Here is a 24,020-nt window from a genome sequence, read left to right as displayed (position 1 = left end):
CATGTGTCTTTGCACTTGTGTGAAAAATTCTGAGTTATGGATCCTTTCCTAGACAGTGTGATGTGGGCCTGACGTAATGGGAGGGGGTTGCTGAGAGAAGTGAAAGTCAGGTCCTCTTGTCCGGTGAGGCCTAGACAGGGGCAAGGGCTCAAATAGTCTTTAGCACTAATTCCCAACCAAAATAGCAGTCACAACAATGCCCTGGGGGCTGGGAGGCCTCCCCACTTCGCAGGCTCTGCCCTTGTCCTGCTGTGTGCAGCAGGCACTTTCCCTGCTCTGTGTTTTGGGCTCTTGTCTACTGTGAAGGTGAAGTTTCATCTCCCAGGACCAGCCTGACCACCGAATGGCCACCAGGGGGCACAGCTGCTGGCCACCTCCTCACGTTTCCAGACAAGGGAAGGTGGCCTTTTGCAAAGGCCGTTCCTATAGCAGCTAATAAAATTCCCAGAAAGGAAGCAAATGCACTATCCTCTCCTGACCATCCTCTAGACACATTGGGGAATTCACTCTCCAAGAGTCTCTGCACCATCTGTCCTGAGTCAGAATCTTATGGAGGAAGGCAGTGACTGCCAAAATAAACATCTGAGTTATTGGGTGCTGGGATTTGGAAGTTGGTAGTTTTCAGACACCATCTGCTTCAACCACGTTTTTGCTCAGGTTGCGAAGCTGAGGCTTGTTCTAGGGAGCCAGTGACAGTAAAGTTCGGAGCTCTGTTTCCACTGAGCAGGAAACAAGTGTCTGTCCCCCACTTGGCAGTACCCACAAAGAATAGAAGGAGATTCTGGCCCATGAAAGTGTTCCTTCTATGCCAGGAGGGCTGGATGAGAAGTTCTGGCTGGTGAGTTGCCTTCTTTTTTCTTGGGGCCTACCCCTTGAAGGGTGCCAGGTAGCAGAAGTGCTACCTGACAGCTGCCAAGCATCTTTGGGCAGTGCTGGTAGAGGAGAGTCTCTAAGGAGCCCACTTGGCTCTGCTGAGTCAGCACAAAGATGTTGCTGGGATCAAATGTGGTCGGCAAATTCTGTGGAATACATTGAAGAACTTGAAGATTATCTTTGTGGCTTGTGGCGGAAAAGGACTTCTTAAGTCAAATGTGGACAGCAAAATCTATGGAATACGTTGAAGAACTTGAAGATTATCTTTGTGGCTTGTGGTGGAAAAGGACTGCCTTAAGGCAAAAATGATTGATGAATTTGACTATACACAAATAAGGATTTCATGGGCAAAGTTAAAAGAATGGGAGGAGATATTTATGATGCCAGAAACCACTAAGGGATTAATAACACAGAAGAAATTCCTGTAAATCAGCAAGAAAGAGCAATCCCAATAGAAAATGTGCAGACAATTAACAGAAGATAAAACCTAAAAAGCTAATAAACATATGAAGAGATTTTAAATCATTAATACACATTGAAACAATAATAAGACATCACCTCACACCTATGAGTTTGGCAAATCTTGCAGAGCTGGATGGCATCAAGTGCAGGAGGGAGTATGGAGACGTAGGACTTCGTGTGAGGTGGCAGTGAGTAGAGAGGCACGGCTGATCTGCAGAGCCATGCCACTGTTAACAGCTGAATTCTGTTCCCCTGAAATTCACATGTTGAAGTCCCAACCCATGAGAAAATAAATGTTTGCTTAAACCACCCGGACTGTGGTACTTTGTTAGGGCAGCCTTAACAAACTAATACAGCCTACTTACCCAAGTTAAGAGTGCACACCTTGTGAAGTGGAAATTTGACTTCTGGTTATTTGTCCCAGGAAAATTCTTATACAGATCCTTAAGGAGACACATTCATTGAAGACTTACTGGTGTTGGTGGAAAGCAATCTATGTATCCATCATGGAAAGAAAGTGTGCAGGCATACCACGGAGCATCACGATGCAGGCAGATGTACCAGATTTAGATGCAACGTCACATGGATGAATCCTGAAAACTTAGAGCTGAGTGAAAAATGACTGTTATATAAGAAATATATGCATACAAGATGATAAAATATTTTGTGAGGATACATGCAAAAAGATACATGTTAAATACACTCGAATGGCTTCTTACAAGAGACCAGGAGCTTGGGAGTTAGGTATAGGGATAATAAGGAATTGTTTTAAAGAGAGGGTTGCTTGAGTCAGCAGTCAGTTCTGAGAGCTCTGGGAGAATGGGGTGGGCCTGCATGCCCCCTGGGAGATCTTGTCCTGGCCGTGCCCAGCCCTGCAGTTGACATGACGAGGTTGAGAAGGCTGACCTTTGGGGACTCTAAAGCCCCATATGCTGCCAGAGTGTTTGAGCCTCCAGGGCTGCAGTGGTGGGGAGTGGGGGCAGGGAAACTGAAGCCTGGGGTTATATTGGTCCGGAGGGCTCTGGAAGCCATGAGGAGCTTGGAGCAGAGAGGAGAGACTCCAGAGGGGAAAGTGGGCAGGGGGAGCTGGCTCTGACCGCCAAGCCACTAGGGACTCTCCTCCCCATATTTGAGCCGTCTGACCAGCAGTTTCCTGGCCAAGACTTTCCCATATGAGGCACTCAGCTGAAGGGCTCTCATGAGGACAAGGAACACAGCTGCAGGGGGACAGAGGTGCCCTCAAGGCAATTTCTTCCTCCTACCCCAGAAATAGCGTGTTCTGGCCACAGAGCCCAGAGCGTGGGCCTGGGGAAGTGAAGCCAGAGGCGGGTGGGGGTGGGAGGAATAAAGGTGACCAGGACCACCACTGCCCTGGGGTTATTCCGGGCGCATTTCCTGAGGCCCCAGGGATCAGAGCAAGGGCCGGGGCAAGGAACACAGGGCCAGCATTGGAATGAACTTTCTCACAGAGCTGTCCAGCAGGAGCTGGAGAGGCAACGAGCTCTCCACTGTGAGGTGTGCGGCAGAAATGAGATGTGTCTGATGGAACCTTGGAACATGCTGTCCCCATCTCACAGACATCATCTCATCCAGAATGCTGGCGTCCGAGGGGACATTTGCCTATCTCCCGGAGTGCCTCCTGTTGTGTCCATCCCACAGGGCGAGTCAGACGCCAGTTGCAGGAAACAGCCTGTGCCAGCTCCCGTTTGAAGAGTAAATATTAGTCTTTTCAAGAGCTGCTTGTTCTGTGTCACTTGGCACCGAGGACATTGAACTGGGGGCGGGGTGGGGGGGATCTCCACATCCAGATGGAGTCTGTGGGCCTGGGTCACTGCTGCAATGAGGGACGTAAGAAACAAGCCTCACCATGTCCAACCAGGCATCCTCTACTTACTGCTTGGCCAGCCTTTGAGCCCCTGCCTAGGGGAGTTCAGACCCTGCTGAGGCCCCAGGCCGCCTGGCTCTCCTCAGCTACTGTCCAGGCTGCTTCTGCAGAGGCAGGGAACTGGATGTTTTGACCTGGACTGCAAGATCTCCGAGCCCCAGCTCTGATGCATATGGTTTAAATTCCTCTGATCATCAGGGAGGGGAATGGCCTGCTCTTGCTCCACTGTAAGCCTCTCTGGCCACCTCAACTAACAGAGCACCCCCTCACTCTAACCCTCATCCTGCCTTCTTTTTCTGTAACTTTTCTCATTTACTATCTGTCTCCACCATTAGACGGTCAGTTCCATGAGGGCAAGGGCTCTGCCATGTTCACCACTGCATCCTTGGTGTCTAGAACTGTGCGCACAGTAATTATTTGCTGAATGAAAATATGATGGTAATATTTTGAAAACATTAAACAGATATCATTCTCATTACCTGGCCCCTGAGATTATATCCCTCTGAAGCCCTCCACCATTATGACCTGGGGAAAGGTGGATGAGGGGTATATCATCTCTGCAAGGAGGAAGTGAGGATGGAAGGAAGGGAGGAAAGCCCCCCTGGTCTCATTACCTAGGAAATATTGAGGGGACACATTGTTACCTGAAAACAGAGGGTGTGTGTGTCCCACTCTGTGTTAGGAAGTCAGTCCTCCAAGCAACCTGTACTCCTTAAGTGGCCCTCCTAGATAAAATGGTGGAGCTACAGATTTAACGCCAAGTAGATCTGAGTGAACACCACCAAGCTACCCTCAGCTCCCAGAGGCCTGGAAGGGACCCAGAAGTTACTGCACGCTCCCTGGGGCATGAGGAAGCTGGAGGAGTTGGAACTGGTGGGTCTGTCATGGTGCTACCATGGTGAATGGTGAAGTGAGTCTGCCACAGAGGCCATGGAGCGGGGAAGCTCACATCCAAGGCTGGATGATGGCATGGCTGAGCCTGGAGGGGTGTGAGGGGCCAGAGTGAGCCTCAGTGGGGCTAAGTCAGCTGGAGTAGACCCTGGGGCTGCAGCCAAGAGAGCAGCTATGAGTACCCCAGCCAAAGACCTTAGCAGCAGGGCCAGTGAGTGTCCACGCAGACCTTAGTGCACAAGGACCTTTGCATGGGGCTCCTCTTCTCTGCCCCAGGAGGCCACCTGTGTTGGGTCCTCTGCTTCATTCCCTATTGGCCACCTTGGCCAGCTTCCTGGCGGAGGCGGGGGATCTGACAGCTCCTCACCCCATCTCTACCACATAGCTGGCCCTTTCTGCCCCGGATCTCCTCTGATTATGTGATGGGATGCCTGCAGGAACCTGCTTCTTGTTCATGCCTGTCAAGCCTGGAAGAGTGAGGGATTGACATGGGCAAACCTTGAGCAACAGATACTGGGAGCCAGGGGTTAATGCTTTCCTTCTCTGTCCCTCAGGAGGACAATTTTGGGCATGTTCTGCCAGCCTTGCAGAGGGTCCCAGTGAATTGAGTCCTGTTGCCCCAGTAGTGGCCAGCGCTCACCTTTTTCATGAGACAGGGTCTTGGTCTGTCACCAGACTGGGGTGTGGTGGCATAATCATGGTTCCCCACAGCCTCAACTTCCTGGGCTCGTGTTCCTCTCACTTCAGCCTCCCAAGTAGCTAGGACTACAGGTGTGCACCACCACACCTGGCTAATTTTTTATTTTTTAATGTTTTTGCAGAGATGGGGTCTCACCGTGTTGCCCAGGCTGGTAACTCGTCTTTATATTGGCTTTCCTCATTTCCCCGTTTCACTCTTCTGTTTCCTGGTCACAGGCCCTTGTCTCAGGCTCTGCTTTCTGGGGACTTGGGCTACAATGCCACCTGAGCTGCTGTGCTAGAAATTATCTATGGCACTCAGCCTCTTCTCTAGCCCCTTCCATGTTCCCCTGCTTTGTTGGGGTTGGAAGGCTCAAGCCTCCCTTTCCAGAATTCCCTCACTGCTAGGAATTTGATGCAACTTAGGCTCTGCCAGAGGGAAGCACCACCAGGACAGTTGGGAAGCAGTGAGAAGTAAAGGCCATGTTTCCTGCAGTGTGGTGGTTGATGGGTGGGATATGGCAGACCTGAGTTTTCTATAGCAACAGGGCACTATGTTCCTTCTGCTTTCTTGTCACTAGCTTTAATGGATGTGCAACTGAGATATTGGCAGTAATGTTCGGCAAGGCGGCAGCTGCAATGGTGTGACCATGGATAGATGTGCACCCAAACTTCCAGCCCTCCAAGCCTTCCTATATTTAATTCCCTACACTCAATCTCTTTCTGTACAAAACACGCGGAATGTTTTCTGTCTCTTACACTGAAGCATGACTGATTTGGATCTTTCACCTCCCCCATATACTGCACCACCAGGCTCAGGTGGAGGAATATGAAAGATCACACATTTATCCCAAGAAACATCCAAAAAGAAACTGAGAATCAGACTCTGTTGGTTACCTACTCAGTAGCCATCCCCATTTATTTCTCAGCAGATCAGCTTCCCTTATAGAACCCTCACCAATCTTTGCAGCTGTGGTTTGGGTGTGTGACATCCTGGCCTGAAGAGAGTGTGTGAAAGGTGGGTCCTGGGGTAGATGACCGTCCCTGATAAAAGGAGACACATAGAGGAAATTCTCCTCTCTGCCGGTGGATGGGGTTCTTTGGGAACATGATGCTTGGGCAGCGACAGCCATCGTGCAGTCATGAGGGGATAAGTCTGAGGATGAAAGTCCACATACTGAGATGGAAGAGTGGACAGACAGAAAATACCTAGATCTGCGGTGACATTGCTGAGCCACTGAATTTGCTCTGGAGCTGCCTCCTTCTAGTAGACACTGCCCTGACAGGATCCTTTCCCTCTGGGCCACATAAAGACCAGTCTGGAGCTCTCCAGAGTTTCTTCCATGCTGACATCCTGGGACACGGGGATGCTGGGAACCCGGGAGCTGGGCTGGCATTAGAGTGAGGCAAGCAAGGTACTTGCTTCAGGTGCAAAATTGAAAGGGGTGGCAAAAAAACCTCAGTGATCAAGATAATATTTTAATCTAGTATTTTTAAAATATCAAAATTAATGCAAAACATAATAATGAGCAAAATATCAAGATTTTAAACAAAGAGTCAGTGTCACTGATTAGGCCTACTCTTCATGTGTTTCCACACAGGGCACCCCTAATGGTCTCAGCTATGATGATGTGTGTAATGGAAGAGGCAGGGCTCTGGGGTTTAGAGAACCAGGTTCAAGGCCAGGCTCTATCAGTGACTTTCCTGGTGACTCAAGCATGTCCTTTCCCTTCTATGGCCTTTGGTTACCCCATCTGTCCTGTGTAGAGGCTGGGGCATTGCCAGGGTGGCCTTCTGACCTGTCTTCCTCATCCCCATAGCCTGCTGGGGTTACTGTCCCTCTTCCTAGGAGGCTGTGTCTCCAGGGTCACTGGCTCCTGCCTATTAATATCTTGGCCATCCCTGGCCTGATTGGGGTGTTTAATGACTGCCAGCGGTGGCTCCGGCCCCCTCCCCCGGGAGAGATAAGAGCAGTTCCTGTTCCCACATTGGGGGAGGCTGGATCATTGTTCATTAAAATAGGCCCTGGGCGAGCGGTGAGAATGGAGAGGCTGATTCTGACTCTTCACCCCACCCCTGCCAGCAGAGCAGGTGGGGGTCCCTGGGGATATACACTCCCCCCACACCCCCTCCCCAAGGGGGCCGCCCTGTGTCCCCACCTGCCACCCGAGCTCTGTTTCACTTTAGGTCCTGATTCCAGTAGCCTTGGAGCTTCTTCCCAGATGTACTGCAGCCATTACATTCAGCATGTCCCAAACCAGGTCACCATTTCCCCAGCCCTCCTCCTTCTCACCTGGATGCGGAACTGACAGCTTTTCCCAGCTTGCTCCTTGGGCTCTTCTCAGTAGCCAGAGTGGCCTGCCCCAAACCCGCCATCATCCCCTCGGCCTCACTTAGGAAGCCTCCACTGTGTTCCTGCTGGAAAGGACCCCTATGCCTGCCCTCTAGGATTCAGGTATCCCTGGCACCCATCATGTTCCCTTGGGACCCAGAGACCCGTACCTAGTCCTCAGAGACCACCTCGATGTTGCCTCACCTGAGACACTGTCCCCTATCCATGCTGCTGGCAAACTGAACTGGCCACCCTCCTTGGGCAGCCTGTGCCCTGGAGTGGCAGGAATCACCCAGATGGTGGCCTCTGCTGTGGAGGGATGGTGGCTCTCTGCATGGAGATGGTGGGGTGCTCCTTGTCCTTGTCTTTCCAGGAGGTACCCACATGAGTCAACTGGGCTTTGCCCTCAGGGACTGGGCTTAGGGCTCAGTTAGTGGCTAGGGTCCAGCCTGTGGCCAGTCAGGGGCTGGGCTCTACCGGGGCTTACAGCTGGGTCTGCGGCAGGGTTTGTGTGCAGCAGAGGTCAGTGGCCTGGGTCTAAGGGCCAGGCCCTGGGTCACCTTAATTTCAGACTAAAGCTTGAGAATCAGTCCTGTGGCCCCACCACCTCACTGCCTCCTCCCTCTTGTATCTCCCTCTGCGTGGCGCTCAGGAGAGAGGCCCTCCCTCTGGGTCACCTGGCCTCCTAGGAATGGGCCTCCACCCAGGTGTTTGGGCACTGAGCCTAACCTTAGTGAAGTCCTTAAAGCATCCACCAGGGGGCGATAGAGATGAGTTGGCCTGGCCCGACAGGTACCTGGCAAGGGACCTGGGAGCGGGTGGGGCAGGGGGAGAAGCATGGGACCAGGAAAAGTCCTGCTTGTGGCCAACCCCATTACTCCACGGCTGTTCCGGCCTGGGAGACTGTGTTTCGGCTTCTCACCATCCGTAAGTGCTCATCACTAAGCTTTGCCCTTCCCAATAGCCTCTCTGAGCAAGGCCCCACCTATGTCCTCCCTTTTGTTGCCCACATCTTGGCTCTCTGCTTCATTCACTTCCACCTCCTTGGCTGACAACTGGTCCCCTACCCAGGCTGTCTGCCTTACCCCAAAGCCATGACACACGAATACAGGGGATATCAGGGACTGTGGTGGGTGGGGCAGGTACAGTGTGGTGTGGGGGCCCCTCTCAGTCTTCACACAGCCCAGGCAGTCTATAGGGTCCTAACCTGGAAGGCAAGGTGCTGCCCTTTCCTCTGCATTTCTGTCCCCCCTCTCCCTTCTCCTTTCTTCTACTGGCCTGAGCTCATCTCTCAAGGAGTCCTGCCAGGTCTCTGACCTTGTTTTCTGCACAGCCTCCATCCTCTGTGTATGCCTCAGCCCCCAACTGCTTGGGGCTCCTCCCACCAGCTGCTGTCCTCCCTCTGAGCCCAGGGAGGCAGAGTGGGTGGCAGAAGGCTCTGGGCAGCCCCTCCTCATTAGCCGCCTGTGCCTTAGCCAGGGGCTAAGCAAAGTCATCTAGAACCCTCCCTATTGTGCAGGTGGATTGAGAGATTCATACTCAGGAGACCTGCCCATGATCTCTGAGAAAGTGTGAAGCAGAATTGGGATTAAATGACAAGGGCTGGGTCTTCTGGACCTTATTGAGAAGTATGGGGTGGACAAGGTCTCTGGAAGCAGTTTAGAGAGAGAGACATGCCCCAGTTGGGTGAGGGGAACATGGACAGTTTGTCCCCTATCTCTCAACTCCTATGCCTTGGAGTGGCGGGAATGCAAGATGCTCAGGGTCAGTAGGCTGGGTGCAGTGGCTCACACCTGTAATTCCAGCACTTTGGGAGGCTGAGGTGGGCAGATCACCTGAGGTCCGGAGTTCGAGACCAGCCTGACCAACATGACAAAACCTCATCTCTACTAAAAATACAAAAATAAGCCAGGTGTGATGGTGCACGCGTGTAGTCCCAGCTACTCAGGAGGGTGAGGCAGGAGAATTGCTTGAACCTGAGAGGTGGAGGTCGCAATGAGCCAAGATCACACCGCTGCACTCCAGCCTGGGAGACAGAGCGAGACTCCATCTCAAAAAAAAAAAAAAAGAAGATGCTCAGGGAAGAATGAAACAAGTTCTAGATGCCCCAGCTCAGCTCTCCACCACCAGTACCTCATAGGTGGTCACCACTGTTGGTCTGGGCAGGGGTGGGGGCTACTGAGAATGTTCTCTCTAGCAGGCCTGGGGGTACCTGAGGTCAAGGTTAGGGACAATGCCTCTTCTCGGTCTTATGACTGACCATGCACAGGGCAGGGCATGGAGTGTGAATCTAGATGGAGAGACCGTGCCACTCCTGGATATGCTGGGCAACTGATCAAAGGGCATTTCCCTGGAGGTGCCTCTGCCCATGGCTCATAGTCACTTCTATTCTGACCTGAACACCCCTGACTCTGGCCTCTGAGGATGCTGGTTGGAACTGTCATTGATGATGGATCCTGGGATGGTACTGGGTCAGACAAGGCATTGAAGAAGCTGGGCAGGCAGATCTGAGCCTTCGCCAGCCCATTCTGACCACATTTTACCAGCTTGACATCCATCTCCTGCTCCTCTAGCAAGTTTGCAGGAGGTGGGACCCAAGGAGGTCAGCATGGGCAACGGCTTTGGAGACATCTCTTGCTGACTGATCTTATTTGCCATACTGCCTCTGTGTCTAAACCTTTTTATTAGTAGCATATTGTCTCTGCTCACTCGACTTGTGTTGGTGGCATTTGTTTTGTCCACTACCTACCTCCTCTTGGCTGAGCCCTGGGTAATCGCAACATGGTCATCCTAGGCCCTTGTTTGCAGGAATGACTGCGGCCTGTGAAACACTCACACTCAACAATTTCTGGGACTCTGGGCAGCTCTGCCAGCTGTTTTGTATAATCTGAGATTATAATGGTCTTTTTTGGCTGTATTTAAGGAGTGGGGGAACACAATGGGGACCTGGTCTTACTTCATCACACTCAGAGGAGAGAGGATACCACTCAAAAAGATGGGAGCTGAAGGCCCTTAGAACTGTGAATGCCTCATATGAAAATATAGATTTCTGTCAAAAGCCAAAAGAGTGGAGGCATCTGGTTTCAGTAATGTATTAGATCAGCCATCCTTTGGGTGGGGGAAGATGGTTCCAAGTTGAAAGCTGGTCCCATTTTAGGCCATATGAGAACATCAACCACCAGGGGAACCAAGCCAGACCAAGCCAACATTTATTGTTGCACAAGCCTGTTGCAGTCCTGAGGGGATCTTCTGGGGGAGGTGTGGGTAGGAAGCTGAGTGGCCACCAGGGTGAAGGGCAGACAGAGGAGGCTGTGACCAGCAGGCTGCTGTCCAGATGATACATGGGCTGGAGGCCTCCTCAGCCACACTCCAGGGAGGGTGGGGTGGGAAGAAAGATTTAGGGATAATGGTATTAATAATATAAGTGGTAAACAAATAACCAAGAGGATCCGGCTGGTTACAATACACAAAAGTTAGCAGTAAGAGTCTGTGCTTTCACTTTCCTATCAGCCAGATCTGAGTTCAAATCCTGTATGTGTAGCAGGGTGAGGTATTTGCTCTCTGTCAGACCCCATGGGTGCACATCTCCAAGCCTAGTTACAACAGTTGGCACATAGGTGGGTGGACAAGGAGGGCAGCTCTTGATTCCTGTTGCTTCCGCAGCACAGAGGGATGGGTATGGCTGGTGTGACAGATCCCACTTGACAGATGAAGCCACTGAGACTTGCAGAGCAGGTAGGCTTAGTCTGAGACCTCGCATTCGCTGGTGGCTGCCTCCTCATTTCCCAGAGGCTTCAGAGTCCCTCAGTCCTTGGGTTGCATCGTCCTCCCACCAGACTGACCCTGGGGCCACTCCACTTCGGTGGGGAACCACTAAGACAACTGTGGTCCCCAAACGAAAACTCCAGAATAACCCACTTTGAGAAGCTGGTAGCTAAGAGTAAGAGAGAATGGGGGTAGTGAGCTGCATCTTTAGAGAACTGCCTGAGTGGTAATGCTTAACTCAAAGGGACTTGACAGCAATGGTGAAATTTCAGGCACTGCCGTGGTGTTGGTGCTGGTGACCTTCCGGGGCAGAACCTTTCTGCCCTCAGATCACACCGGCGTTGTTTGAGGATCGCCGGTTGCTTTCCTCCGATTGGGCAGAAGAGCTAGCAGGGGGCGGAGTCAGGATGAAAGTATGTAGACTTTTTGCCCTTGATTGGCGTAGGGGGCTTTTGGAGGAGTCTGATGACTGAGTTCCACCTGCAATCTTCCAGGAGAGGAGCTCCCATCTCTCTTACTTGCTAGAAACGCTCCAGGCAGGCTCTAGGGCTGCGTGTTCTGGGAGTGTCCGGACCAGAGACCAGGGGGTCGGGGGGGCAGCCTCCGAGCCCGGGGCCGGGGCTGGCCGCGCCCGGGCAGGCCTCTGTCCCCGGCGTCTGCCGGGGCGAGTGGGAAGGGGCGGGAGGGGCCGCCTTGGGCCCCTGGGATCCTGGTGGTCAGACCAGGGAGACTTCGGCTTGGAAGCTGGAGGAGCGGCGGGCACCGGGGCTGACGCGGGTCAGCATGGAGACCTGCGTGCTGCATGTGGCGCTGTTGCTGCCTCCCGACGGGTGCCGGTATTTGGGGTTCCAGCCCAGGACGCCCTGCAGGTGCCAGCGCCGCCACTTCCGCCTCAGCTCGGCCTGCACCTAGGAGAGGGGAAGGTGGTCAGGTCCGCTGCTGTGGAGCCTCTTCCACTGCTGATTGGGCTGCCCTGGACTTAGGGTTCTGAACTAGCCAGTCTTATCCTCTTCAGGAAATCAAAATGGAGAGACCCCGGTGCTGCCTCCGGCGGTGCACACTTGGGACTGGGTTGAGGCCAGGTTCAAAATGAGGCCTTGGAATGGTAGGAGGTGAGAGGCAGAGAGGATCCGAGAAAACAGTCCAGGGAGAGAGAGGGATATGCTACCTAGGGGTGCCTGTACCCCAATTCTTCCCATGCTGGGTCTCCAGCTCACTTGAGTGGGTTTTTGTGTATAGTAACCGGAGCTCCACAGCAACTCAACCTTCACTGGAAGCCCTTACCCCTCCCCACTCACTGCACACAGCCACTTAACTAGGTGTTTCTCAAACTCTGTTGTGCACAGGAATCCCCCTGGGGTTTAGTAAAAACCTGTTTGTTTGTTTTTTTAAATAATTATTAAAATGCAGATTCTAAGCTAGCAGGTCTGGGGTGGTCCCAGAGATGTGCATTTTTAACAAGGGCCTAGGTGACACCCGTGCTACTAGTTTGAGGACCATACTTGTAGTAGCAAGGTTTAACCTGCCCTTGCTCTGCACATATCCCACCAGTGTTTCTGGACCCTGGTCCTGGGAGTTCCATTGCCTGAGCACCAAGGACTGGGAGGGGCTTACCTCACCATTGAGGAAGCAGTAGAGGATAGCCACCACAAAACCCTGAGAAGGAAGAGTGCAGGAAAGGTGAGGTAGACAGACCGGAAGCCCCCAGCCCTGCCCCTCCCCCGGCTCTAGCCCCTGTGTTCCCCTGGTTAAGGAAAGAGCTAAGCACAAAGTAGGTGCTTATCTAATACTTACTACGGTAAAAAGATTGGAATCCAGTGGCAAGGGCCAAGACTCCAGGTTGAATTCCCTTAAAAGCCAGGGAAGAATGCAGCCTTAAGTCAACAGCCCATACCTGGAAAGACCCCACGACGAGCTCAAAGACCATCTTCACTTCAGGCTTAAAATTGTCAGGAAAGAAGGCGAACATGATGTAGTGCACTCCAAACAGGGGGATCAGCAGGAGTGTGGACCTGGCCAGCCTCCTGGAGACAGGGGAGGGACAGGCCATGGGTCTGTGTGTCCACACATGTGGATTTGATAGGGCATAGCATGGGGGCAGCTGGAGGCACAGAAGATGGGGACAATGACCAGGATGTGTGAGGATGGACTGTAGGTTCCTCTAAATATTATGCCCTTCTCTGTTCCTGTTCCACAGCTGCAGTGCCTCTGCCCTTCTGCCCCCAGCCCTCCTGGCCTGGAGGGAAGCATGAGAGAGAAAGAAACTCCCTCTATTCTCACCCTTCTGGAGGAGAGAGGGTAAGAAGTAAAGGAGAGTCCAGTGAGAATGATGCTAACAGAGACATGTTAGCTGAAATCCACTATTGGGAGTTCTGTTGCCTGGGCCCCCTGGTCTGGGAGAGGCTTACCTCATCATTGCAGTAGAGGATGCTCTCAGCCATCAAGAGCAGTAAAAAATCTCTTAGGCAACAAGAGATTCTGGTTCTTCCTCTCCTGGTCTCAGTTTTTCCAATTTGTATAATGCAGTAAGTGTATGCTTGACATAGTCAAATTATAGAAACAAGGGCTCACTATGAACTTGGAAGTGTTCTGGGTACTATGAAGCACAGTGCATCCATGAGAGACCATGAGAGAAGACGTACTAGGAAGCAAGTCTTTCTAACTGGGGGGCTAACCACATATGCTCAGGGCCACTTGGGAGGGTGATGGGGACCCAAGTTCATGCCTGATCACCAGGGACAACCCAGAATTAATCAGTATCACCCTCTGTCTGTGTTTTTTTCTGCTGTGTCTGCTTCTCCAGAAGTTGCCAGCTTCTCTGCGATTGCATATACTCCCAGCGTGCTCTGAAGGACCAGATTCTCCTTCACAGCCTTGTATGCTCAGTAGGGTCAGTATTCATTCTAAATGCTCACCCCCTTCCCATGGTCCAGGGCTCTTCCTGGTTCAGGCCTCCCAGCCACCTGACCTCATAGCTCATCCAGGCAGTGTGAGCCCATAGATCCCTGGCTAGGAGAGGTGGGATGTGGATAGGGAGGATCTCTGACTCTGTCTCTCCTGCCTTAGCAGTCAGTCCAAGGAAGCCTAGTCCAAGGCCTGAGGTCCCACAGCAAGCTGGGGGCAGAGGAGCTGGCCTTGCCCATCCCACCCCTTCCTGGACCTGGTTCTCAACCATGCCAAGATCCTGAGCACTGCCCACCCCTCTTCGGCTGCAAAACTATCCCACGCACCCGAGGCTAACAGATGGAGGCTTTCTTTAAATCAAAGGCTTATGGGGAGGTGGAGAGTGGGAGCTGACAGCCTCTCCTTGAGGAGCTTCATCTCCGATTACCCCCACCCCTTCTGCCTGCTGACAACTGCTTCCTTTCTGTCTCACCACACAGACCTGGCCCTGACCATGGCCAGCTCTGTTTGCCTCAGGTTCAGGCCCTTTTGTACCATCGTAAGTTGGGGGAAATAAGGTCCCATCGGCAAAGGAGAGGATGAGGGTGCACAGGCTCAATGTGCTGCCCCTTAGCAGACTGCAGACCCCCACTGAGCCTTTCCTTCTCAGACAGGAAGGGAAGCTCCGCCTACACACCTGGCAGGAGAGAATGCGGTCACACCAAGAATGTGAGTCTTAGTCTCATCAGGGAGAATCACAGGATTCCAGAATAGAATCCTAAATCCAGCAGCATGTGACATTCTAGCCAGGAATCTTAGAACCACAGCACAGACTCTCCAAAGAGAAGGCAGGCTGAGAAGAATCCCAGGACTGGAAGGCCTTGTGGGACGTCCTGGGTTTGTCTTGTGTGAATAGCACTGATACTCAATCTCCTACTCCCATCTGTGGGCATGCAGACCCTACCTGCCTTCCTACAGCCTCGCTTTTCACATTTTTCATGTTTCTTTAGCTCTGTCTTCAAGCCTTGTTGCTCCCTCAAAAAACCTGCCTCTTCCTCCAGTCCCCCTAAGCAGGGGGAACAGTATTGACACCTTTCCAAGCCCTGGTCCATGGACACTGTGCCCCCTTCTCCCTGCCCATGGTGACATGCTCCAAAACCCTCGAGGAGAAGGGAGTGTATGTCAGTTTCCTCTCTGTAAAATAAGGATAATTTTACAGGGCACTGTGTGGATGAAATGACATGATGCATGGAAATCCCTTAGCATGTGCCTGGCATGTAAACTGCAGGAGTCATCATTAATACTGAGGAATACTGAGTCCTGAACATGGCTGTCTCATTGGCAGACTGGGGCCTCCCTGAGGGCATGCATCTACTATGTGTTGATTGCACCCCTTTTCCATGTGAGGCACATGCCAGGGACTGGGCACATGGTATGAACAAGACATCGGTGTCCTCTTGAGCTCCCTGGATTGGCAGCAGATGCATACCTGGGAAGGATGCTACGTGAGTGTGGGCAGGAGATGCATGTGTGGGGCTCTGAGTGCAGCCTGGTGAGGGTGAGGCTGGAGCAGGGGACGGTGGTGGGCTGAGTCAGGCCATGGTGGAGGTGGGCAAGAACAATATGGCTCTTTGGTGACTCTGGATGTTTGGGGTGGGAGGACTTCAAGGAGATGTGGGATGATTTGAGGACTGGGGATGGAGGTTCTGGGGGCTGAGGCACTAGGCCCACACTCACGAGTATGGACTGCTGTCACTCTTCCTGATATCTGGGGGCCGCAGTTTCTGAAGCAGGATTCGGATGATGCAAATAAACAGGATGAAGTTCACCTAGTGGGTAAGGACCCAAGTTTGGGCAGTCAGAGTGGGAAGGCTGAGGTGTCCAGGCCCCTCGGCTGCTGGCCTGTCTTCTTTCCCAGGGTCCTGCTGCCCCTCTTTCTATCTTACCTCTCCTCTGGTGCTTCCCCTTTGGGCAGGTCATCCAGGAACTCTACCTCCTTCACATCCCTAAGGACTGTGCTCCCAATCCGCTTACACTCAAGCAAGAACTAGTGGGACAGGGGTGGGGATGATCCTGCATTGGGCATTAGGAAGCTACGTTTCAGTTCTGACCTAGATACTAATTTCCTGTGTGACCTTGGGCTAAGTTGCCTGCCTTTGGGTCTATTTTCCCACCTCTAGGTGGTGGGAGGGTACCTTACCAAGATGGAGGTGAGGATGGGGCCCTTTATGATCCACCACAGTGAGGAGTTGATGGTGTCCCAGCACCTGAGCAGAGTGTAGGGAGGAATGAGAGGGTCTGTCCTCAGCCAGAGAGAGAGTCAGCAGCACCTCCCCCAGTTGTCCCCAGCTCTGCTCCTGAGCCCTTTAGCGACCCCGGGCCCAGAATCTGCTGCTCCCCAGGTCCTCCTCCAGCCTCCCCTCTGGCCCGAGAGCTGTGGTTTTTGTCCACTCACCAAGGCCAGATGGCATTATCATCCCACCCAGGGGGCCTGCCCAAGTGACAGCGGCTGGGGGAGTGTGTGGGGCAGCAGCTCACCCATAATCCTCAAAATGGATCCTGGCGATGGTCCACACTATGGTGAATGTGCTGGGTACCCCTGTCAGGCCCAGGGAGAGTGAAAGAGCAGAGAGGGCACAGGAAGCAGGGGTAGAGGGCATGAAGGAGAGATTTCAGAGAAAAGCAAGGAGAGGGAGGGAGAGAGAAAAGGGTGGGTTGTCAGGCTGTTGTCTTTGGTTGCATAGGTTGTTCACCGCGGAGGGATGTTCCACTGAGGGGGTGAAGCTGCATGCCTGAAGGGCTCTGTCTACCTGGATGGACATTCTCTTTCCAATTGTGACAGAGGCCCTCTATAGATTAGCAGTGGCCCTGTGTATTTCGGGGGCTAAAGGGAAATGGAAAGATGTTCATAAAAACTGTCCCAAAGGTCAGCCCTAGGTGCAGCTGCAGCCTGAGGGACTTGTCCTGGGCTCAGACATTTTGAGGACTTTCTCGACCCTTGGCTGATATTCTTGCAGGTAGGACCTGCAGCTAAGCAAGACGTAGGACTGCAAGCCAGCTTAGCACCCTCCCCCTAGGGAGTTCTCCAGGCCTTGCCCCCTCTGTCCCCAGCCTGGAAGCCCTCCCTGGTACCATACCCCAGCCGATGAGTATGTACCCCCAGAAGTACTTCCGCTCGGAGAAGAAGGAGACGGCAAGCAGGGTGTACAGATAGAGGCCCTCCACCAGCAGCCAGAAGAAATTGGCCATGACGCAATATTGGAAAAAGACCATGGCTGCCTTGCAGCCCACCTGCAGGGGGAGGAGAAAAGACAGGTTCACTGGGGCTGTCAAGGGTCCTTGACTGCCCACACCTATGTCTGGGGGCACAAACACAGTTGCAGTGCAGCCAGTTTAATTTCTTTGTTGTTTTGCATTATCCCCTTAAAAATGTACTCTGGTTTTCCCATTTTCCCTAATTTTAGATCCTCTGATACTTTGGGGTAAACTGGTGATTTTAATTATCCATCCATCAATTCATCTATTTATCTTCCCATCTATATATCTACCCGTAAGCTCATTCAATCATCCACCCACCTATCCACATATCCATTTATTTACCTACTCACTCACTAGACATTCACTATCAACTCATCAATTTATCCATCTTTTATCCATGTATCCATCCATCATCTATCATCTTCCCATCTATCAATCCATCCACCTACTCACCTATCTCTCCGTTCATCTACCAACTCACTCAGTCATCTACCCATCCATTCATCTCTGTACCCACCCATCAATCCATTCGTGCATCCACCCACCTATCTACCTACCTGCCCCTCTGCCCATCATCTGTCCAATCTTCCTTACTTTACCCATTTATTCTGCTGCCTACTTAGCCATCCACCAACCTGCCCATCCACACCCCCACCCCACCCACTCATTCATCTAATGCCAATTTGTATTGAAGGTAGCTGGAAGGTATGAGGGAGAATTCTTGCCTGAGTTTGCAAGAGTCTGCTGAGTGTGGTGGGGTGGAGGGCTGTGGACTGTGGAGTGGGGCCCAGATGGAAGTGTGGAGGGAGACTGGGACTGAGAAGAGGGTAGGAGATGAGGAAGTAGAAATGAAGAAGAGAAGAGGGGAGAGTTGGCCATTCCTCCTGGGGTTCAGAGGACCTAGTGGAAGAATGGTTTTCTCAGGCAGACAAGGACCATGAAGGAGTCAGGGAGACCCATGAGTAGGGCAATCACGGGCCTCTGGGTGGCCCTGTTGGCATGACTGGAAGGTATTCTGGGCTTTCTGTCCCCTCCCAGAAAGTCCCCCATTTCAGATCAAGCCTAGATGTCTGTGAGCCAGGGCTTAAAGCCACCCTCCACCAGGAAACTGTCTGGCTTCCACTTCCTCCTGTACCCAGAACATTGGTTCCCACCCTTCCTTCCTGTACCCTTGGTTTGAGAGATCCTCAGAGAGAAGCCTCCCCTCCCCTAATGCCCGCACCACTCCCTTTGGTTGGAAAGTCCTTCCTCAGGTCTCACTTCAGTCCCTCCAGTTACAGGAGTTCTTGCCTTCCCATCTTCCCCCCATTTGCTTTTGGAGAATAACTCAGCTCTTTTTTTTTTTTTTTTTTTTTTCTTTTTTTGAGATGGAGTCTTGCTCTGTCGCCCAGGCTGGAGTGCAATGACGTGATCTCGGCTCATTGCAATCTCGGCTAATTTTTTTGTATTTGTAGTAGAGGCAAGGTTTCACCATGTTGGTCAGGCTGGTCTTGAACTCCTGACCTCGTGATCTGCCTGCCTTGGCCTCCAGAAGTGCTGGGATTACAGGCATGAGCCATCACGCCCGGCCATAGCTCAGCTCTTTACCAGGACAGTTATCTGTGCTTCCTTCTAGTCTCAGAAAAGCTTTGCAGTAATGAATCAGGAAGCCAGTCTCCATAATTATCCTTAACATGTGCACAGGAGGCAGCAGGTTCCTCCTCAGGTCCCGTGGCTCGCACTGCTCATGTCTGACTTGGCTTCTGGGACAGAACCTCTGAGAAGCTCTGGGAGTGGCCAAGGTGGGTCCCCTAGATTTTCTCTGCCCCTTGTTGAAATGCCTGAGATTCCAGTATGATCATTTCACTCTTTGGGGAGAAGGTACTGCTGACCCCTGATATAATGCACTGCCTCTGGGGTCATGCATGAAGCAAGGAGATACTGACCACAAGGAATGAGTGGGGGCTGGGCTGGTCTCAAGCTCTCTGTCAAAGCTTGAGGTACTCAGAGAGGGTCCCTCAGAATCCCTCGGAGATGGCCTCCTTAGTGACTGGCAATGAATTCCTTAGATGCTCCTTTTACCTCTCTTCCTTAGGAAGGCCCAGAACCAGCTTGATGTCAGGATCAGAACAAAAGAGGAGGAATGCATATGTTTGGACCCACTCCAGATGGCACGGGGATGGGGGGAGTAGGAAAAGTGGCATGGTGAACACAGCCCTTGCTATGCAGGTGACAGAGGGCAGAGTTGGAAGGAATGGAAGTCCTTGCACAGATGGGGACACTGAGGCTGTAAGTTCCCCAAGGCCACATAGGAAGTTAGCAACAGGTGGTACAGGGGCTCTGGGCTGTGGCCATGACGTGTCCCATTTCCCATCTGCTTTTCTTACTGGCGGGGGCGGGTCCGTGAGCTCCCAGATGGGTGAGCAACATCTTCTGTTGCCAGAGGGGAGTGTGATTTGAGGAGTTGCCAGGTGGGGTTGGGTGGGGGTTGGGCCATCCTTGGATTGAGGGGTGGGATGGGAGGGAAGAGGAAGGAGGGAGAGGGAGAAAGAGGGGGAGAAGAGGAGATTACGGTGGCTAAAGATAAGGGCGAAACTGAGGGAGGTGGGCCAGGGCCAGGGTCCTCACCGAGCCCTCGGAGCACCGGTCCGACTCCCCGCTGTCGAAGAGGGCCAAGTCTTTGATGAAGACAGCAGCAGCCCTCAGGATGAAGGATATGAAGAGGTGCATGTGGATGTAGTTCCGCGTGCAGTGGAGCTTCCTGCATGGGGTGGGCAGATCTGGGAGGCCAAAGGGGCCTTGGATCCCCACCCCAGCCAATGCTGTCCCATGCTCTGAGCAAGGGTGGGGCAGGGGAGCATGTGTTCTCCAGAGGGCAGGCCCTGCCTCGAAGGGGGTCCCATCCAGAACTACGAGCCCCACCCCCGGTACCCCATCCTCCTGTGCGGCTGGGCTCCCAAGTGCCTCAGCCTCGTGTGTGACCCCAGAAACCTCATTCCTGTGTGCAGACCCCACCCTCTGGTGCCCTGTCCCCAAGTGCAGGGCTATCCTAGGGGAGACTAGGTTGCAACACATGGAACAGCTCAGTCATCTGCCTTTCCCAAGGGAAGCTGGCCTGGCAGGAGCTGGGGACTGTGTGCTGCTGGGGGGCAACGGTGGAGGGGTCGGGGCATGCCTGCACCACGCTGGGCTCCACTGTGGGAGGGACACTTGCCAGGTTTCCTTTGAGGCCTGTCACTTGGGCTGGGCCTCACCTGAACAGGCTCAGGATAGCCGTGGCGACCAGAAGGGTGGCGAGGGACAGGCCGTAACCGATGGTGTAGCCGGTCTTCACAGAACCGTAGAACATGGTCTGCTGCTGTTGGAGGGACAGGGAGAGGCTCTTGGGTGGTGGGGTGGGAGGCTCATCTAGGGGGTATTGGCAGGGGTGGGGTGCCCTACACACTCTGCCTGCCCACCCCTGCCTCAGCAAATGAGCAGGCTGAGGTCTGAGGCTCCCAAGAGCAGCTGAGCGGAGCTCTTCAATCCCCTGACCCCTGACGCCCTGGTTTCCACAGACAGGGCAGGACTGTGTCTTAGGGTGGGGTGGGGGTTGAATGTACTCCCTCTCTTTGCATCTTTATGAGGGACAAGTTGGTGAGGGAGAGAATGAAGACCTTGCACGTCCCTTTTGTTAATTTCATGTCTCCAGCCATGTGCCCGGGTTCCCTTCTGTGCCATCTCTGAGCTGGGCACCCTAGGGGCCAGGTCTGCTTGCCCTTCAGACACCCCTTGAGGCCCTGTCTTTGTGCAGGGAGGAGAGGCATGCAGAGGTTGCAGGATGTCAAAGAAGACACTGGCACTAATGTCCCATTTTGGGCTCTTGGGAATTGGGGTTGGTGGGATGAGGGCAGTCTGGCCTTTCTTGGGGAGGAGGGCAAAGCTAGACCCCAAGGGTGTCTTGCTTGGTCCCCTCTCCTGATGCCCTCCCCATGGACGCAGGTGCAGTGCAGCACAACAGCCACTAGGTAAGCCCCTCCTTCCTCTCCGCCTCCCACGCCTGCCTGAGAAGAGTCCAGTGGTTAAGAGGGAATGAGGGCCTATGGCTCCAGTGGGCTTCAAAGGCCTCTGAAGAAATTGCTGCCCTTGGGGGTGGGTGGAGTGAAAGCCCGTCTGAGAAGGGTGCCTGAGGGTGGGGCAGATGTCATCGCAGACAGACACACATACATGCATTTACACCCTAAAGCAGTGAGGGGCTCCTAGCTGAGTACTCCAGCCTCCCCATCAATGTCCTTACCAGGTTCCCCAGTCTTTACAGAGGCCACCTACGTTTTAACTGCTCTGGGGCAGATATCTGTCCTGGGACTGAGGACAACAGGCTCTGTCCCTGTTCCTGACTGGCTATTTGGTAGCCAAAGCTGGTTCCTTCCAGGACCTGCAGCACCTCAGTTTCCCCTCTGGATGGGATGGGGTGCTGGTGTCTGCATGCCCTGCCAACTCCCGGGCTGAAGTGAGACTCCCATGAGGCAGTGCGGTGGCCCAGCCTGGGGATGCTGCTTCAGCTTTCGCTGCTCTGGGGGCCCCTCCTGTGGGAAAGCCTCCTCCCATACCCTGTCAGGGGGAGCCAAGCGTTGGGACCCCAGAAAGGCAGGCCTGGAGGAGGCTAGAGGAGGGCAGACTCCAGGAGTCCTGCTCCCACACAGACAGCAACTGCACCCCTTGGTGGGAGAGATCAAAGTCGCCTAGGTGGGCCCCGGCGCTCTGCAGGTGGGGTGTCGGTGCCGTGAGGCCCACCTCGTCCAAACTCGCTGCCTTGTCATCCAAACCACAGGCAATGGGGTACGGGCCGGGCTCCAGGTGTGTCCAACCTTCGTCGGTGCAGCTGCGGCTCACATTGCGGCCTGGGTGGAGGGCAGGGCAAGGACAAAGGCTGAGGCTAGGAGCACAGGGACCTGGCTGTCTCTGCTTGGAACAGGGCAGAGAATTCAGCCCTACTCCCACCAACCCTGGTGCTGTCAGGCTCCAGCTGCCCTGACCCAGTTACCCAGGGCACCGTGGGGGCACCCGGGGCAGGGAAAAGCCTCTTCAGGGCTCCTGCACTGATGACAAAATCAGAGCAGACATTCTTGGGCTCAGTCCTTTTGTTATGGTCTGAACCTGACCCCAAGTACAACATACACTCTGATCCTTATCACAGACCCTGCCTGGATCCTTGTCACAGAATGATTCCTGACCCTTGCTGTGAGCAGAGTGCTGACCCTTGTCACAAGGCCACGGCTGGGGGAGGGGGGCCCAGGCCTGCCCAAGCCTCCCCAGTCAGCCTGCCTGGGCCTGTGGGGCTGGGTTTCCTCTCACACCTGGAAGGGCTCAGATGTGCTGCTGAACGGGGAGCAAGGGTGTGGGGATGAGGAGGGGTTGGGTTTGGGAACACCTGATAAGCATGCAGATCTGAAATCCTCATGAATGGAGAAGCCAGGAGTTCCTGGCAGGGGAACCTATGCAGGCAAAGGCACGTGAGGGGGAATCAGGCAGCACAGCATGGCAGGGGCTTGGGGCTGAAACAAGCAGAGGCTGAGGCTTCAGGGAAGCTGCACTGTCCACTGTCCTCAGAGGCTCGAAGCTGCAGCAAAGGGACAGGACCGCTTCAGGGCTATGTGAGGTGAGGGGTACCACTGAGGGTCCCCACTCTCCAGCACTGGGGAGGTGTCCTCTCCCCAGAGAGGGAGAGGATGGGATGAATAGAAATTAGATGAGCCGGAGAAGAATCTCGCTTCCCCATCTTGGTACCCGTTCATCACCGCCATCGCCGCCGCCATTGTCACCATCAGCAGCATCACGGTTGTCAGCCTCATCACAATAACAGGTTTTGAATACTTTTCAAATATCAGCGCTGGTCAGAGCACTTTAGGCACATCCTGTTTAATTTCCTCAATCATCCAATGAGGAACGTAACTCAATTTCACAGTTGAGAAGTGGAGGCCCCAAGAGGTTGGTTAAAGGCCACACAGAGAGGACAGGATAGAGCTGATCTGCTCTCCAGAGTCTTCCCAGGTAAGCTTGGTTCTCACCTTCACGGAGGTGACCTGAGAACTTATTTTGGTGACCAGATAAAGAGCTGCAGGAGGGTCAAGCTGTCCTGTGAGCTCGGGAAGGGTCACTGGGCACATGTGTTTATTTCCAAACTTTGCTGTATGCGTGGAATATACCAGATGATTCCATATTCGCCGTTTCTGTGAATCTTCCTGGCAACCCTTGGAAAGCGGTCTTGTCACCCTACTTCATGGATGAAGAACTGAGGGACAGCGGGGGGTGGGGATGGGGCAGCCAGGAAAGAGCAGCTGTGGGCTGGGTCTATTTCCATTGCGTGGCCCAGGGAGGGCAGGAAGGATTTGGCTGAGGAGGAGGCATTGGACTGGGCGAGTTTCCTGCCTTGGCATCCTCTTTTCTGCCCTGGGCTCCCAGCCTCACTGCTGCAAGAGACTCCTAGGAAAGGAGAAAAACCTTCAGCTGTCCCCCTGCACCCCTGTCAGCTTCCCATCATTTCAGTCAGAGGTGGGCCTGGCCCAGAGCCTTCAGCCACTCAGCCCCTCATCAAAGGGCAAGCCCTTCCTCAGCTCCAGTTCCAGGGAGCTAACTGCAGGCCCTGAGGGCCTGGCTCCCACCCACAATCTGATTCTTTTTTTTTTTTTTTTTGAGACGGAGTCGCGCTCTGTTGCCCAGGCTGGAGTGCAGTGGCGCGATCTCAGCTCACTGCAAGCTCCACCTCCTGGGTTTACGCCATTCTCCTGCCTCAGCCTCCCGAGTAGCTGGGACTACAGGCGCCCGACACCTCGCCTGGCTAGTTTTTTTGTGTGTTTTTTAGTAGAGATGGGGTTTCACCGTGTTAGCCAGGATGGTCTCGATCTTCTGACCTTGTGATCCGCCCGTCTCGGCCTCCCAAAGTGCTGGGATTACAGGCTTGAGCCACCGCGCCCGGCCCACAATCTGATTCTTTTGAGGACTTCCCCCTAGGAGACTTGGGCAGGTAGAAAAGAG

The 24,020-nt window shown here is 53.5% G+C and overlaps 1 protein-coding gene across 22 annotated transcripts in view; it reads right to left on the bottom strand.

Annotated features, from left to right (window-relative positions):
• Window positions 1-10,312: 10,312 nt before the first annotated feature.
• Window positions 10,313-24,020, bottom strand: part of VIPR1 (vasoactive intestinal peptide receptor 1) — a 35,471-nt gene continuing 21,763 nt past the window's right edge. For 4 of the 22 annotated variants that reach the window (XM_045386437.3, XM_005546762.5, XM_065540430.2 and 1 more), the window contains 10 exons: window positions 21,780-21,886; window positions 20,261-20,364; window positions 19,635-19,767; window positions 16,907-17,060; window positions 16,308-16,368; window positions 15,970-16,036; window positions 15,507-15,598; window positions 12,781-12,910; window positions 12,501-12,542; window positions 10,313-11,794 (listed from right to left, as the gene is read on the bottom strand). In XM_045386437.3, the coding sequence (XP_045242372.1) occupies window positions 11,603-11,794; window positions 12,501-12,542; window positions 12,781-12,910; window positions 15,507-15,598; window positions 15,970-16,036; window positions 16,308-16,368; window positions 16,907-17,060; window positions 19,635-19,767; window positions 20,261-20,364; window positions 21,780-21,886 (1,082 nt within the window). In that variant the 3' untranslated portion in view covers window positions 10,313-11,602. Of the gene's footprint in view, window positions 11,795-12,500; window positions 12,543-12,680; window positions 12,911-15,506; window positions 15,599-15,969; window positions 16,037-16,307; window positions 16,369-16,906; window positions 17,061-18,952; window positions 19,071-19,634; window positions 19,768-20,260; window positions 20,365-21,779; window positions 21,887-24,020 lie in introns of those variants that run through there. The other 18 variants (XM_074031809.1, XM_045386436.3, XM_065540431.2 and 15 more) reach the window with 15 other exon arrangements.

The sequence above is a fragment of the Macaca fascicularis genome, chromosome 2 (genome assembly GCF_037993035.2).
Source record: "Macaca fascicularis isolate 582-1 chromosome 2, T2T-MFA8v1.1".
Lineage (NCBI taxonomy): Eukaryota > Metazoa > Chordata > Mammalia > Primates > Cercopithecidae > Macaca > Macaca fascicularis.
The sequence above is the reverse complement of the archived record's forward strand: the minus strand, read 5'-3'. Positions and strand labels throughout refer to the sequence as shown.